Below are 14,304 nucleotides of genomic sequence, written 5' to 3' on the forward strand. Positions count from 1 at the left end.
CTCGAGTAGCTCAAAATTTGGTCACTCTGACCACTCTAGCTCAACCAAATCTGCACCAATTTTTCTAATTATTTTTTTGTTCGATTTGTGTGGCGAATACCTTTCATTTGATGGGTCACACGCCCCTGCAGGTTTCAATACAGCTGAGCTACAGCTGAAAACGCGTTCCCGACCCTCGAAAACCACACTCAGAAACCACTTCGAGGCCAATAAAACAAAATTCTGGTTTTTCCTGGGGTAGTGGCGTATCACATTTTCATTTTTATGCCCACCCCGAGGTTACTGCAAAATTTCATGGAGATTGGCTGACTAGTTTCCGAGATCGACCGTCGATAGATAGACAGATAGACAGATAGAAACATACAGAGTAAGGTGAAAGATTTTGATTGTTTGGAAAACGTTAATTTGGTGCATTTTCTATCAAAATGACCAACTTCAAAACGATGTATCTCCGGCAATTTTAAAGTTACATAGTCGAGTGATAGCTCGTTTTGCTCGTATTTGAAGCGCGAATAAGATAGAATAGGATTTGTGGTGATACAGGCCAAAGGAAAGAAACCTGAATTCTCGCCTATATATAGTTGCCGCGTCTCAAAAAATTTTCTTCGTTCTTTTTTTGGAAGTTAGACTGCGTCAAGTCCTCCGCTATCGCTCCGGACATGATAATAGTTATTTATGATATGTGTGGCTGGAAAGTGCGTCCGATTTCGGTCGGCTGTTTTTCAAAAGTATCGCTCAAATGTCAAGAAGTACAAATTGTTTGCTTTTTTATGAGAATTCATAACAGGTGGTGCTGACCCTCCTGTGGGTTATCATTTCTCTGCTGGTTGGTGAATACACATTTTACAGTGTGTTGAGATCTGTTTTGACGTGTTTACGAACCGAAAAAAGTTTGTCTCAAATAAAGAGGATAACTAAGTCACTTTATTTACATTCTGGAACGAAAGACAATTCAAAAATGTTACGTAGCTTCATTTTTCCCGATATTCCACCGGATTTAAGGTATTCCCTCTATGTGAGACTTTCAGGAAAACGTGTCATCCTGAAATAGGAATTTTTCAATTTGTTTACCTACCGGCCTGACTTCCTCGACTACCTGAAACTTGTCTATGATTCGCAGACTGATATCAACTGTTTGTTTATTTACAAATGTCTTTTTTGCAGCGATCTACTTTTCCAAGATGATAAACAGATGGTTGTGGTTGGAGTTCTTGGAAAGTCGTCTCATGCCGACTGCAATAAAATGGCTGGATTCAAAATCTTAGACTTTTGTCCGTCGTTAATTTCGTCCAAGCCACAAGATGGAAAAATTACGTTCTACTTCAAGGAGTCGGAAAATGTGCTCTATGTGCATTTCGAATCGACCTACGATGCATACATTTTAAAGGATTTGGAAATGATGCAAAATGACACCACTCCTATGAGCTTCCATGCGTTCAACAGTAGTGTCAGAACGAAGTTTGCGAAGGTGAGCAAGTAGTGACTCGAATTTTGTTCAACAAGTAATGAAACGTTTAACGTTCACCTCCAGATATTATTGTTTGCAACCCAAATTTGTCACATAATTGTACTGGTAGAAACTGGAAGGGTATTCGATTCGTCGTATCTGTCAATGTTCAAGGCTTTAAAGACTATACGAGAGCGATATGTCCTAAAATTCCTACCGAAATTGTTGAAAAATACGAACGCTGGACAGTTTATGGGCAAAGATGGTCGTTTGTGTTCTCCGCGAATCATCTTTTTGTTTGAACGATGCCTGCAGGAGTACAGTGAGTTATAACAAAATATTGAGACAAAAACGGGCAAAAAATATTTCCAATTATTTAGACGAGGCCGATGGACTGCAAAAGCTCGAATTTGATATCGAGGATCGGATCTACAAAATGCTTCGAACTGAATTTATTATCACGAATAATAGGTACGTGGAAGGGTGCGCTTAAGTGGCGATGTGGATTCTAGCTACGTTGTTTTTTCTCTCTTTACAGCTCGATCTCCCTTTTCTCCATTCCACGCAATCAACGGTACGTTTACGTCAATGATGATCCTGACATAAGATCCGATCCCTTGATTGATAGCATCGAAAATCTAATGAATTTCGTTGATAAAGCATCGAATAAGGAAAAAGTGACGGACAATTGGGACGACATAAGGCCAATGAGGGTAAAATTGTTAGAACCATCAGCAGAATGTGAAATAATCGACCGGTGTTTTTGTACAGGGTTTTGCTAAGCCGTTAAGACTCTACAATGATTCGAAAAAGCTGGAAAAGCCGAAACAACGACGCTTTGTTGATTTGTTGAACATACACGTGACTGAGGCACTGCGGACTGGATTTGATGATAGCGTTTCCAAATTCAAGGGAAAAAGTCATTTTGTGGTTGGTGATTCAGCACCTGCACTTCAAACTAAATTTCTATTGAAATTTTGGTTTTAGATACCGAACATAAAGGCTTGGTACGATACGTTTAAAATTCTGCACAAAATTTTCATTGAAAATCCCGAAAATCCGTCGGACTCAGACTACAAGTCGTACTTGAAAAACTTCCATAAAATCATGGACATCGACGAAAGGTGCCACCGAGTTAGATTGGTAGATGTGCCAAAAAGGTTGACCGTCTGATACATTTTCAGATTTTTCACCGAATCCTGTGAATATGGCCTGGAATTGGCGGTGAAAAACTATAACGGCATGCTACCGCATCACTACAGCAGTGAATTCCACGAACAGATGGTTAATGCTAACAATCTAATTGCTCTTCCGTTGACTAATCCACCTTCCACATCTTAACAGATTTTCCAAAGTTGCGAAATTCTATCGAAATACGGTCGATCTCCACAGATCGACAGTTATGTTGTGGAGCTACGGCAATTATGCGACGAAATTTGGATGAATGGAAAACAACAGTGCGAAGTGTTAAGGTAGATTTTTCTACTAAATTGTGTCCTAAGCGATGTATGAAACATCGACTCTTGTTTCAGTCTGCGTAACAACCCTTGCATCATGCCCAAACACGAGTCCAATGATGATCATTCGAGTGGAGTAGTTTACATATCGACTTGCAATTGTGGACGAACGCAAGGGCGTCGAGACGATCCATACACTATTCGGCAGGCAAACTATGACTTCTATCAGGTTTTAGCCAAGAGCTGTCCATCGTGTAACAAAGTGGACAAAATCAACTTTTCTGTATTCGAACCATCAACGAATGACTTTAAAGCTGCAGAATTGGATCAAATCAACGCTGACAATCAGCAACCATTCGATAAACCGTTCCTTAATGATCAGTCGCCGGTATTATCGGCTACCCAAAGTCAACCAGCTAATCTTAGTCTGGGTACCATTGAAAATTACGACCAAAACAACGAGTATGCTAGTGACGAGGATTCGGTCAATGAAATTGTCATCAAAGTGGGATCGACACAGACGAAAATTGATAAAAACGTGTTGAGACAACCATCTACCACCGAATACTTACCAGGAATGGTGCATCTGTTTAGTCCCACTGGATTATTACCTCAATTTCCCAGTTGGTCACTGGTCTGTATCGGTCCAAGTTCCGTATACAGCCACAATAGCGGTTTGCCTGAACATGCCCAAAGTGGTTTTCTGTCTCAAGCAAACTTTTTACTGCCCTGGGATGTACACGTACGGGTAACATCGACGACAGCTTCGTGGGCCGCAACATACGAAAAATCTCGGAGTAGAAAGAAACAACAGCCGCCGCCACAAGAATTGGACGGTCAAGTTTTCATTTTGAAAATATTTGTCGGCTGCGAATATGAATGTACCCGGGGTCATCGATTCATCATGAATTCACCGGATAAAGTTTTGCGTGGCGGATCAGGTTTGATAGCTTTTTATTTTGTGATTTGATTCGGAGATTTATTTTACTGTTCTGTCTCCAGCTATAACCCGTGACAGCGGTAGTAAAATCGTGTTCAATGACATGCCGCTGTATTTCCCATGTCCATGCCGAAGTCATAATCCGAAAGTGGCGCAACTAATGAGAGTTCACATTGTAACGCCTAAGGCACCTGTAAATATTAGCATTGATCCGAAGGTATGCATTGGTTTTAACAAAACAGGGAAATTGGTTCTCTAATCTTCGTTTTGGCTAGGTTCGAACTGGCGATCAAAAAACGAGTTACATTTTTACGACCGGCAAAAATCAGCTGCCCAAACTAACGCAAAGTGCCTATTGGATCTTAAGACTTCCGTACATTTATCAGGGTGATGATGGTCCGCTGCATCCACCGACTGAAATAACAGCTGCAAACTCTATGCTGTACGGCTGTCTGGTATCTGGAATGTATGGAATATCGGAATCGGGTACACAATAGACGTGTGTCGTGGACCGTCGTTGCTATGAATTCAAATTCAATGGAAATTTTTGCAAAATAAATTTTCGGAAAATTGTAATTTGATGCTGAAGTTTTCATTGTCAATTAGAGGTATATTTGCTGTTCACATCAATGAGTCCATAAAAGTTGTCAGGTAACATCAACAAAATCTTAAATTTCAAGAAGGAAATAAATCTCACAAACGATGTTAATATTGATATTGGTAATAAGGGTCTGTCATAGTTATACAGCAACCACAGATGACACCTAAAATTTTTAAATATATTTTCTTCAAAAAAAGTTACTGATTCTCATGAATTTGTTAGTAGCAGTGTGCCATAAAAGAATTCCAAATGATGAAAGCAAATAATAAGTGCAATTTGTTCGCAGTGTTAGAACGTAAAAGAGATGCCCACGTGAGTATTGAGTTCGTCCATTTTTTTTAGTTGAAACACTTCATAAACGACAATCAGTATATCGAGTCAATTACTTCTTTTCATCTATGGATAGTTGCTCATATTATAAGCCAAGTCTCATCGCTAATTCTTGTCTTTGCTGTCAATAACAGGTAAAAGATTATACCAAACTAAACACTATTCCCAAATGAACGAGATATCAGATCAAACGTTTTGTGGAAGTTCCTTTCGACAAAAAAAAAAACGATAAATCTTAAAGTGACTTTAAATGTATGCAAAGACTGTCGAAGAAGTTTATTTTTTCGATCTAATGAACTGATCAAAATACTTTTAGATCGAAAGTAATAACTTCAATTATTAAACGTAAAGCTTGTGCAGAATCAACAACAGCTGAACATCTCCAGCTGGTCGACAAAGACAATACCTTTGTATCGAAAACAATTCAAAGGCAAGCTACACATACATACGTTAAGGTCATCTATGTGCGCACACAACACGTATGACTGTAGTAAGCTCGTTGTTTAAAATGTGTTTTGATTGTATATTATACAAGTAGAATGTGTTTGTTGATCACCTGGTAAAGTTCAGCTGTTGCTGATTGAGCACAAGCTTTACGTATAATAATTGTATACTGATAGTCACTTTTTGTGGACTAAAGATTAAGAACAATATTGAAATAAATTAAGTAATAGATTACATATCAATACCTTGAAAGTAACTAAAATTGAAAGAAGTAATAGACCCAAAATACTTAAACCAATGTTATGTGCCATTTGTGAAAGGTTAAGCGTACCACTTATGACTAGTGATTTCGCAGTTGATCTTTGAAGCAACACTTAAAACTATTAAGATTCTCAGAAAGTTATTTACAAATTTAAGGATCAATTAAACGGATAGTATCGAAAAATGGTGCTAATATCATAGGACGAGAATTTGACATCCTCAAGAAAATCAATTTCATGTCCGACTAGCTTGATATCCTTTAAATTTAAAGTGATATGGAGTTGAATATTTCGATACTAGTCGTAAGCTCCTAACGAGTCGAAGCGCACAGATTCTGTTGTTTATGTTGTTGTGGTCTCGTCTCATTTCAATTTTCAAGCGCAAAAAATGTCGTTTGTGACTCGTGATGAAAGTAGAACTTTTCGGTACACGTCGTAAGCCGAAAGTACCGAAAAATTCAACTTTTCATCTTTTTATTTTTCTTCATCACTCGTAACAAAATACACTATTTCCTAAATAGTGTTAAGAAATCCATTACAGAAGTGGGATCCTCATGGTTACAAACTTCACTTTTACGCTATAGTGCATAAATATATGAAAATCACATTACTGTACAGTGTACACAACACAAGACTATTACGTATCTCAGTACGAATCAAAGAGTGTCATAAACGAGTTTCATAAAGCTTTATTATTACACTAGTGCGATAAAGAAAGTGATGAAATCTTCCCGTTTTTCTCGGATAGCTTTCAGATCCTTAGTCCTACATAGCCCATCTTCGAACTTAGCCTCGGGATTTTAATTCCACGTATTTAAAAAAAAGATTCATCCAAATTGGTTAAAAATTACTCAAGTTATTGTGTCTTCAACTATTTTTTGATACCCACATTTAACGTTTTTCATAGCATTTCGTACATTTTCAATCACAGTGAACCTTTTTGTTACCCTCATTTTTCGGTATTTTCTGGTGTAAGAAGCTGACTTTCAGTCAAGGGAATTATTTGGAGTATCAAATCCTATTAAATGCTAAGGTTAATTAGAATAAAGTCGAAGCATTATAATTTGATCGATTCTATTTATTTTTAAATAATTGTAGTTTTCGAAGAAATCATTTCGAAAACATTACAGTATAAAAGCTTACACATGCGCATTAGAGCTGTTTACTCGCGGTGTACCTGCGGGTAATCCGTTCAAATGCACGTGTCTAAGCTTTTATACTGTAATGTTTTCGAAATGATTTCTTCGAAAACTACAATTATTTAAAAATAAATTAAATGAGTAGAATCGATCAAATTATAATGGTCCGACTTTAAGTTATTCCGAAATAGTTATTTTCCTAACGCCTGCCAAAATGCTTTTTTAGCGAAAAATCGAATTCGCTAAAAGAGCCTTTTAGCATAAGTTAGGAACAACGTTTTTTCTAAAGATCGTGAGAAATAAGCAGGGACTGTTTTGAGGAAAACGTTTTTCCATCTTTTTTCAATTTTTCCTACATTTTCCCACTTTTCCTTAAATTTTCCCTCATTTTCCCGAAAATAATTTTTGGGAAAATATGGAAAAATTGGGAAACCGTAAGAAAAATTTAGGAAAAGTTGGAAAAAGATGGGAAAACGTTTTCCTCAAAATAGCCTCTGGAAATAAGCGACGAAGTCGCGATATTTCAACACTAGTTAGGAAAACAATAAAAACCAAATTCAACGTTTAATAATAACAATACTTTTTATTTAACTCTATCTAAATATAAAAACGGGCAAAAAATATAGATTTGTTTGTTTCTTTTGATATTCTTTTGATGTTTACTCTTATCACATTACTATATAAAAATAACAAATTTTCTTATTTACGTTTATATTGACTCTCAAAAATTTAAGTAACTACGCAGATTTCGTTACCTTGATTTTCGGACGGATGCATTTGGGTCTAACAAATTTACCAAATGTTAAATCGAAATGTTATTTACTTAGAACAATAAATGATGAGACATTTAAGTACATTGTTGAGATTGAATCAGATACAGTTTTTGGTTATATATTTTATCGAAAATAGTTGGTTATTTACGTATATATGATAGGCAATAAAGGATTTAAAGGAACAATGTGATTTATTTTAACAAATACACGTAAAATATGCTCACACAATCAAAAGCCTTTCTCTATTTTCGAAAGATAAAGTCTTATCAAGAGGAACATCATTTTAAGTACTTTGTGCTAAATTGATAAGACTGGAGAAAATATTGTTTGACAAAAATTCTCTCCGGCAAAATAGTTTTTTTAGAAGAAAATCTTGTTCGCGTACCAAGCCCCATAGAATTAAAAATCTTAGAGATGCGAACGTTGTACGGCTACATGTTTAGTTCACTTAGTATGATTATATTATTAGGCTAATTGAGAAAAGCGTTTATTAGGGCCCATCGTCCCCAGTTACATCCACAGATATAAAATTTTACAAACAAATTATTCTCAAGGAATTGTATCACGATAAAATCATTGAATTACATATTTTGGAATCGAAATCTATAGATCCACTTATCTTCATTTAGACTGTAGCACCCAATGTAAACGACCGTCGCTCATTCGCTTGCAATTCAGCTCAACTATTTTCGATAAAAAATATTTATTAAATCTATAGAAACTACTGAAAGTAGTCAGTTTAATGTTCCAATGAATTTTCTTTGTCTTCTCTTTGAGATTAAGCTATTTTTTACAGAACTAAAAGAATTAAATTCTTTACATTTCTTACGCCCTGCTACCAACTGACATATTGTTTGTTGTGTTAAGTTCCTTTAAAAGACCAGGAAAGATTCTTTCTTAAGTTGTACGTTTTTGTACTAACAATTTTCTACCACTAAAATTTGACTGTTATTAAGAGCCCACAGTTTATCATTGAGAATGGTAAGATATAAACGCAGCAAGTAGATGTTTCATCGCTTCACAGAAATTCGATTTCCGGCAGTGACAGTAACATTAAAGCTAGTTTCCGACGTTCTTCGCGAGTAAAATATACTAAGTATACTTCGGCCGCACTGGTGTATCAGCACTAGTCAAAATGAAAATCTTCAAGCCAGTACGTAATCTACTGACAAAAACATGAAAACAAAATTGCTAGGTCAACGACCTCGGAAGTAATTGAATGAAATTCCGAGCAGTTTACTCTTCAATTCTCAGAATTTTATTTTGGAAGATAAAGAATGAAAGCATCGAAAACAGCGTTAAATGTTACACTTCAATGTGACCATCTGGCTAAAAGATTTAGATTAAAATTCAATGAAACGTCTAATATGGAAGCGCTAGTATCTTAACTCGCCCAATGTCCGTTCAACGAAAGTTTCGACAAGACTACTCAAAATAGATAAGCTCACACTCAAAACTGGTATAATTTCAAAATTAACGTACGCTCCGCATATAGTAGAGTAGGGGTTTTGTAATAAAATTACGCTAATTTACCATGAGTTGTGCTAATGTCAAAATGTTCACGATTTGAAATTCCACTAGAAATATCTACTGACGATTACAAAATTTCATGGCGCTGCGCCGATTTTGTTTAACTTTTTGCACTGAAATTTGAGTATTCGGACGAAATAGGGAGACCTGCCGCAGCATTCTATTCTACAGTATAAATGCCGAAGTTTCAACGACAAAACTCTCCGAGGTTTCTTAATCGTCTTTATTCGTACAGATTACTGGAAATGACACAAGAGATAACAAAGTTGAATTAAGTTCTCGAGAAAATCTTTTTAGTTTTCATACTCGTGTCAAAGCTTCGTCAGAGCAGAAAAAATCCACAATTTTCCTATTTATAGCACAACTCACAGTTAGGAAGAAATGTGTGTAAAAATTGTGATGTAAAATTTCAAAACGAACTTCAATTGAGAGAATTCAACGGATTCCATATTCGCTCATTTGGTAGTGCGTTGACTGAATAAAAATAAGAAAAAAAAAAAATAATTAAAAATTAAGTGAAACAAACGTCCAACTAGAATCGAATAAAAATGTAAAACCACTAACACCCAGAGATATGGAATGGTATCGAAAAACTAATTATGTAAAAGGAAGTTAGTCGTAACGTTCAGACTCCGTCACCCAATAACAAAATTTCAAATATTTTAACTTGCCTCGTGGTTTGCATGATAAATGTCGCTCAATATATTGACATGGACAAATAAATGAAGCGCAATGTCTAGCTGGTTCAATAAGGCTAACATCAGCCAGGCCACGAACCACTTCATTTCCATATCTCGACGTATATCGAAGGAATAACAATAAGCCACGCTCCTGTAAACCAACCAAACAAACTTTTATCACAAATTTTGTTGTTTATGAATTTCAGCGTATGTCACCAGACACAAACACACAATTGGGTTAAAACACAGAAATTAGAACGATTTAGCTCATCAGATTCGATTAATTGGTGGTTTTTAGGAAGAAGTGGATACAATAAACATAAAAACTTAAGTCAAAATAATCAAACGGTTAAAATGCAACCACTTAACTATCATGTAAATATAACTGCCACCAAATACTGAAAAAAAGAGTTAGTAACACAGAAGCTAAGATTAAATCAAAACATTGCAATTAAAGATGAATCCACTTGGTGGTTACTCGCTACATAAAATCGGGATAGCGCAATAATCATTTAGTTCGTCTTTCTTTGGCTTACAACTAAAGTAACTAATTAATACAAAAAACAACACGAAATAATATCGTCAGCACAACGTCAGCCCATGCCGATTCATCCAGTCGTTACATGTGGAACAACACGCTCGCTTATCTTTCTTCGGCTTATTGTGCAATATTTCTTCAACGAACTGGCACGGACACATGGACGATTGTAAGTGACGTGGTGCGTCATGCATGCCACTCTCTTCAACAATCCAGTCTAGACGGCGCCGCAAGAACTCTTTACCCCAACGTTGCAAATAACGTAGAAATAGTTCCTGACCGCGAGCCTGTTGTTGGAATTAAAATTTAAGCACATTTCCGGAAGCCCTCAACAAAAACATATAAGGGAAATTCCATGGAGTGTGTAACATGTAACGTAGCGTACCAGAGAAAGGTTTTCATACAAATATAAAAAGCTCTAACGTGAACTACGTTACGGTGTTACAAATTACGTGGAATTTACCATCAATGGAAAACGCAACAAAAACAATTGTAGAAGACCGAGTTAGTTTTTAGCAACATCTAAATACGCGACATAATTTAATGAAATGAATGGGATCTGTTATCGACAGCGACAACCAAAATAAGTCAAAAGATCTGGCTGTCCTTTTATATAGCTGAATGTAGTTTAAAGCAACAGAAGTATAAGATTAAAGACTAAGAGATCTTATAAACGAATGAGTTCCCCCTAGAATGAAGCCTCCACTGATCTCTTAAGCTGTCTATGGCTATAGATGTTTGTTCTGCACTTTTTGTTTTTGGAACGACCTAATTAGGAACGTATAATTACAACGTATAAAGAAACCAAGTTAGTGCCACTAACTTAGTGAACAAGGAAGGCACTGGTGCCAAATGAAGCATGAAATTTTAATTAAAATTCAGCAAAGTAGTGAAACCTAAAATGTTTGTAAGGATCTCCAGGAAACTTGGATATTTTTCATGTAAAAAATGGGCAATTCAAGCTTGATTATTCGACGACTTTCTGAAACAGCGACTTCCTGAAAAAACTACGAGTAGACCCCGTTTCTTCAGGAAATCACCGTTTCTTCATAAAGTCCTCATTTCTTTACTTTTTTAATAATTCTTTTACAAAATGTTAAGAAACGACGACTTTCTGAAGAAATTGCGACTATTCATCGTTTCTTCAGGTTCAGGAACTCGTTGTTTCATAAGACAGTCGTAGATACTAATGTTGTCGAAGAATCAGGCCAAAAAAACCTACAGTGCAGGAGTCGTAGAATCTCTGACCTCTATGATGTTGACATTGTATCATACATTAAAAAGTGCTTGGTCTACATAGGACCTTCGGTGGGCTTCAAAATTATATTACAAATAGTCAAAACGCTGTTGCATAACAGAAGCTCATACTTTCATCGAATTATGTGTGCGTTTCAAATCTAACTGTGTCTTAGCCCAAAATAATTTTGCAAAATTTCCACTCACCTGTTTTCTAGACACTCTGGTGGGGTTGCTTCCTTGTATCACAATGTCAGTCGCTGAAACGTCCAGTCTACTCTCCCATCCCGGTTCGATTGATGTACCGCTTTGTTCGCTTCTTTCGATAAACTCGTTCAAATAGGTAACACATTGCGACGGATCAAAATACATGAAGCACAAGTTCACTTTGTGACACGATATTTTTCCCCGATCATCGAGTACTAAAATGATTTTGTGTCGAAGCAACTGTTTATTCACGGACGCTAAACATCGTTCCAATCCGCGCGCTAATCTCAGTTTCACCCACATACAAAGGAATATTGCCGCTGCGTTGAGGAACAGCCATCCGACACCCAGACTGAATAATGCGATTCCCTTCAAGCCGGAGAACAGCAGACCGAGCAAAACGCTAAAAGCGAAAAATATCCACACGCAGAGGACACGCTTGTAGCACACGTTGTAAACAGTGAAACGGAAATCGTTCACTAATGTTTCTAGAGCGTGCACATATTCCTCCACCGTCAGCTGGAAGAGGAGACCAAATTTCATGTTAATAACGCCGAATATCTAGGTTCCATTTGATTATAGACTTACTGTTAATCCTTGTGCCATAAGTTCCTCGGGAACTAGCTCAGGCCGAAATTGTGCTGGAGTTATCCATGGCCAACGAGTATTTACAGGAAGAAGGGTAACGATTATGTCTCCGTTTGCTGTAGAGTGTGTCAGTTTTAGTTAACATAGCATTATAGAAAGCAAAAGAACAATCAAACATACCAAAACCTTCTCTCACTCTCCCAGTTGACAGTTCAATAGTACGAAGACCTGGATTTGTATTACTGGTATTTGGTATGTCAATGACCGCAGGTGACGGTGCAGCTGGAGAATTTTGTGACAACGGATGGTTTATTGTTTTGTTGCTGATATTCACGTGTACACTTTCAGTGGTAAGAACGGCAGCCGGCTTTTCTTGTGGCTTCAAAGAGACGAAGCATTTAGAACATCTAAGATCGTTTGGCATCCAATATATTCAGGGTTTTAGAAACTAGTCAAGCTAGTGCTTTCGCAGATAGCAAAATATTTTAAGTAAAATATTAGAAATTCCCACCGTAACGGGCACTGAAAAATGTGAAGAGTCATAAGAATGCAACGTTCAATTAACTCCATTGTAGGAATGCTTTTTTCGGTTGATTTTTGAAACCGCTCATTCTCTCAAAATTCAAAATCTGAGGCGAGTTACTAACAATGTAAACCAAAAGTAACGGAGCTAATGATTACACCGTCATATTAAAATATTTCTCGAAGAAATAATTCCCCGGTGCGAAAGCTTAACTCTGGACTCCGTATTATAATACGAAGAATGGCTAGTCATTTGTTAGCAACAACGACTAGGAATAGAATTTCCACCGAGAGTTGAAGGTTTGAACAAGAGAAGTAACAGATTCATATTGCACTGTGATTCGCTTGCCATTTTTAACAGAGTAAGAATTCTACTTGACGTTTGCTGCTGAATGCAAAGTATAAAAGTATTAAAGAAAAAAAAGAAAAACGATTTAAATTTGTCCCTAACAAACCAACCAACTTTTTAAGTAAATGCAAATTGTATGCTTTCCATACAGTTCTTTTCCCCGTTTCTCATAATTTTATTGTAATTTCGTACTTCGTAATTACAGCTCTCTACGGCTGTATAACATGCCACATAATTTAATGAATGTAGCGTCTAGAGTCTTCATAATTTTATATATATGACATTGATTTTAGTAAATCCAATTACGTCTCGTGTTCACAATAAATTGAAAAATACGAAAATAAAATACCAGTTCTGAATTGAAGGGATTTAAATTATCACCACAGTAGAGAACACTGCCAATGCGTAATGTGTTCGAGCGAATTATGTAAGATCTTTTAACAATTCTACTGTTGTGCATAACACAATATAGCAATTGACAAAGTAAATATTTGATGAAAAAATTTAATTTACCTTATCCGACAGATCAACGTTTTCCATTTGTGGAATTTTATCTTCTTTCGCTGTTTTATTATCATCTTCATCTTCGAACTGAACCCAGCCTTTGGGTTTCGAGCTAATAGCTGGATCAACAATCACTTTATCCGTGTCATGTTCCGCGGAAGATGAATCAATGTTTGATGGTTTTGATGCGTTGGAATCACCTGTTGATGGTGCAACATCATTCTCGTGGAATGTTGACGATTTTGCGTGATCGATTTCGTCTGTATTGTTCATATTTCACTCAAAATAATTTGAATGCTCAAACAATGTAAATAATAATCACAAATGCATACGTGGAAACGGCACTACATAAAATTGCTTTTTTGGTCTAACCGAAAGCGAAATAAATACGAAATTTTACACTAATATGCTATTATAACGACACGCCCAATACACGCCGCATTCACAACTGAGTTCACCTTTTCGAATCCAGTACAGTACAGAGTTTTGTGATACACAAAAGAGATGAATGAAAGAGTTACAATGCTTTACAGGTGTGCGTAGTATTTTCTGTCAGTGGCTTTTATTCGCATTGTTAATGCAGGTGTTTGCAACCGTTCGTTGTCATAACAATTTCAGACGCAACAAGACTGCACACAATTTTTAAAAATAGAAAAGAACCGGATCAGCAAATTTTTTTTCTAGAGATTTGTTACGACAACGGTGTCATCTGTTATCGCCAGTAATCACAAAAATAAACCATGAACAGTGGATAAAGCC

General features: G+C 36.5%; 2 protein-coding genes across 6 annotated transcripts; one reads left to right on the forward strand and one right to left on the reverse strand.

Moving 5' to 3' along the window:
• Positions 1-832: 832 nt before the first annotated feature.
• On the forward strand, positions 833-4,510 carry LOC119066952 (protein SMG8). Its single transcript, XM_037169673.1, has 12 exons — positions 833-1,002; positions 1,165-1,468; positions 1,532-1,769; positions 1,828-1,918; positions 1,986-2,160; positions 2,219-2,377; positions 2,435-2,571; positions 2,632-2,731; positions 2,792-2,919; positions 2,980-3,845; positions 3,907-4,061; positions 4,120-4,510. Exons 1-12 carry the CDS (start codon positions 959-961, stop codon positions 4,339-4,341), a joined length of 2,619 nt encoding a protein of 872 aa, XP_037025568.1. The 5' UTR covers positions 833-958; the 3' UTR covers positions 4,342-4,510.
• On the reverse strand, positions 4,415-14,089 carry LOC119066958 (transmembrane protein 268). Of its 5 annotated transcripts, none has more exons than XM_037169685.1 (6): positions 13,555-14,086; positions 12,351-12,549; positions 12,171-12,286; positions 11,583-12,101; positions 9,593-9,752; positions 4,415-4,608 (listed from the first exon to the last, which is right to left on the reverse strand). In XM_037169685.1, exons 1-6 carry the CDS (start codon positions 13,816-13,818, stop codon positions 4,550-4,552), a joined length of 1,317 nt encoding a protein of 438 aa, XP_037025580.1. In that variant the 5' UTR covers positions 13,819-14,086; the 3' UTR covers positions 4,415-4,549. The 5 variants fall into 5 exon arrangements, with proteins under 5 accessions (XP_037025580.1, XP_037025582.1, XP_037025579.1 ...); XM_037169684.1 differs by lacking the exon at positions 4,415-4,608 and adding an exon at positions 7,321-8,074 and having other exon boundaries at positions 13,555-14,087; XM_037169686.1 differs by lacking the exon at positions 4,415-4,608 and adding an exon at positions 7,321-9,395 and having other exon boundaries at positions 13,555-14,087.
• Positions 14,090-14,304: the final 215 nt, after the last annotated feature.

The sequence above is a fragment of the Bradysia coprophila genome, chromosome IV (assembly GCF_014529535.1).
Source record: "Bradysia coprophila strain Holo2 chromosome IV, BU_Bcop_v1, whole genome shotgun sequence".
In the NCBI taxonomy this organism is placed as follows: Eukaryota; Metazoa; Arthropoda; class Insecta; order Diptera; family Sciaridae; genus Bradysia; species Bradysia coprophila.

What these genes read in the sequence shown, in the direction of transcription:
- LOC119066952 (XM_037169673.1), top strand. Translation starts at nt 959, where the DNA reads ATGTTACGTAGCTTCATTTTTCCCGATATTCCACCGGATTTAAG. An exon ending in ATCATGGACATCGACGAAAG is followed by an intron (nt 2,572 to 2,631) that starts GTGCCACCGAGT and finishes ATACATTTTCAG; the next exon opens with ATTTTTCACCGAATCCTGTG. An exon ending in ATATTAGCATTGATCCGAAG is followed by an intron (nt 4,062 to 4,119) that starts GTATGCATTGGT and finishes CGTTTTGGCTAG; the next exon opens with GTTCGAACTGGCGATCAAAA.
- LOC119066958 (XM_037169683.1), bottom strand. Translation starts at nt 13,818, where the DNA reads ATGAACAATACAGACGAAATCGATCACGCAAAATCGTCAACATTCCAC. An exon ending in ACGTTGATCTGTCGGATAAG is followed by an intron (nt 12,550 to 13,554) that starts GTAAATTAAATT and finishes GTCTCTTTGAAG; the next exon opens with CCACAAGAAAAGCCGGCTGC. An exon ending in CCAGAGTGTCTAGAAAACAG is followed by an intron (nt 10,427 to 11,582) that starts GTGAGTGGAAAT and finishes TTCCAACAACAG; the next exon opens with GCTCGCGGTCAGGAACTATT.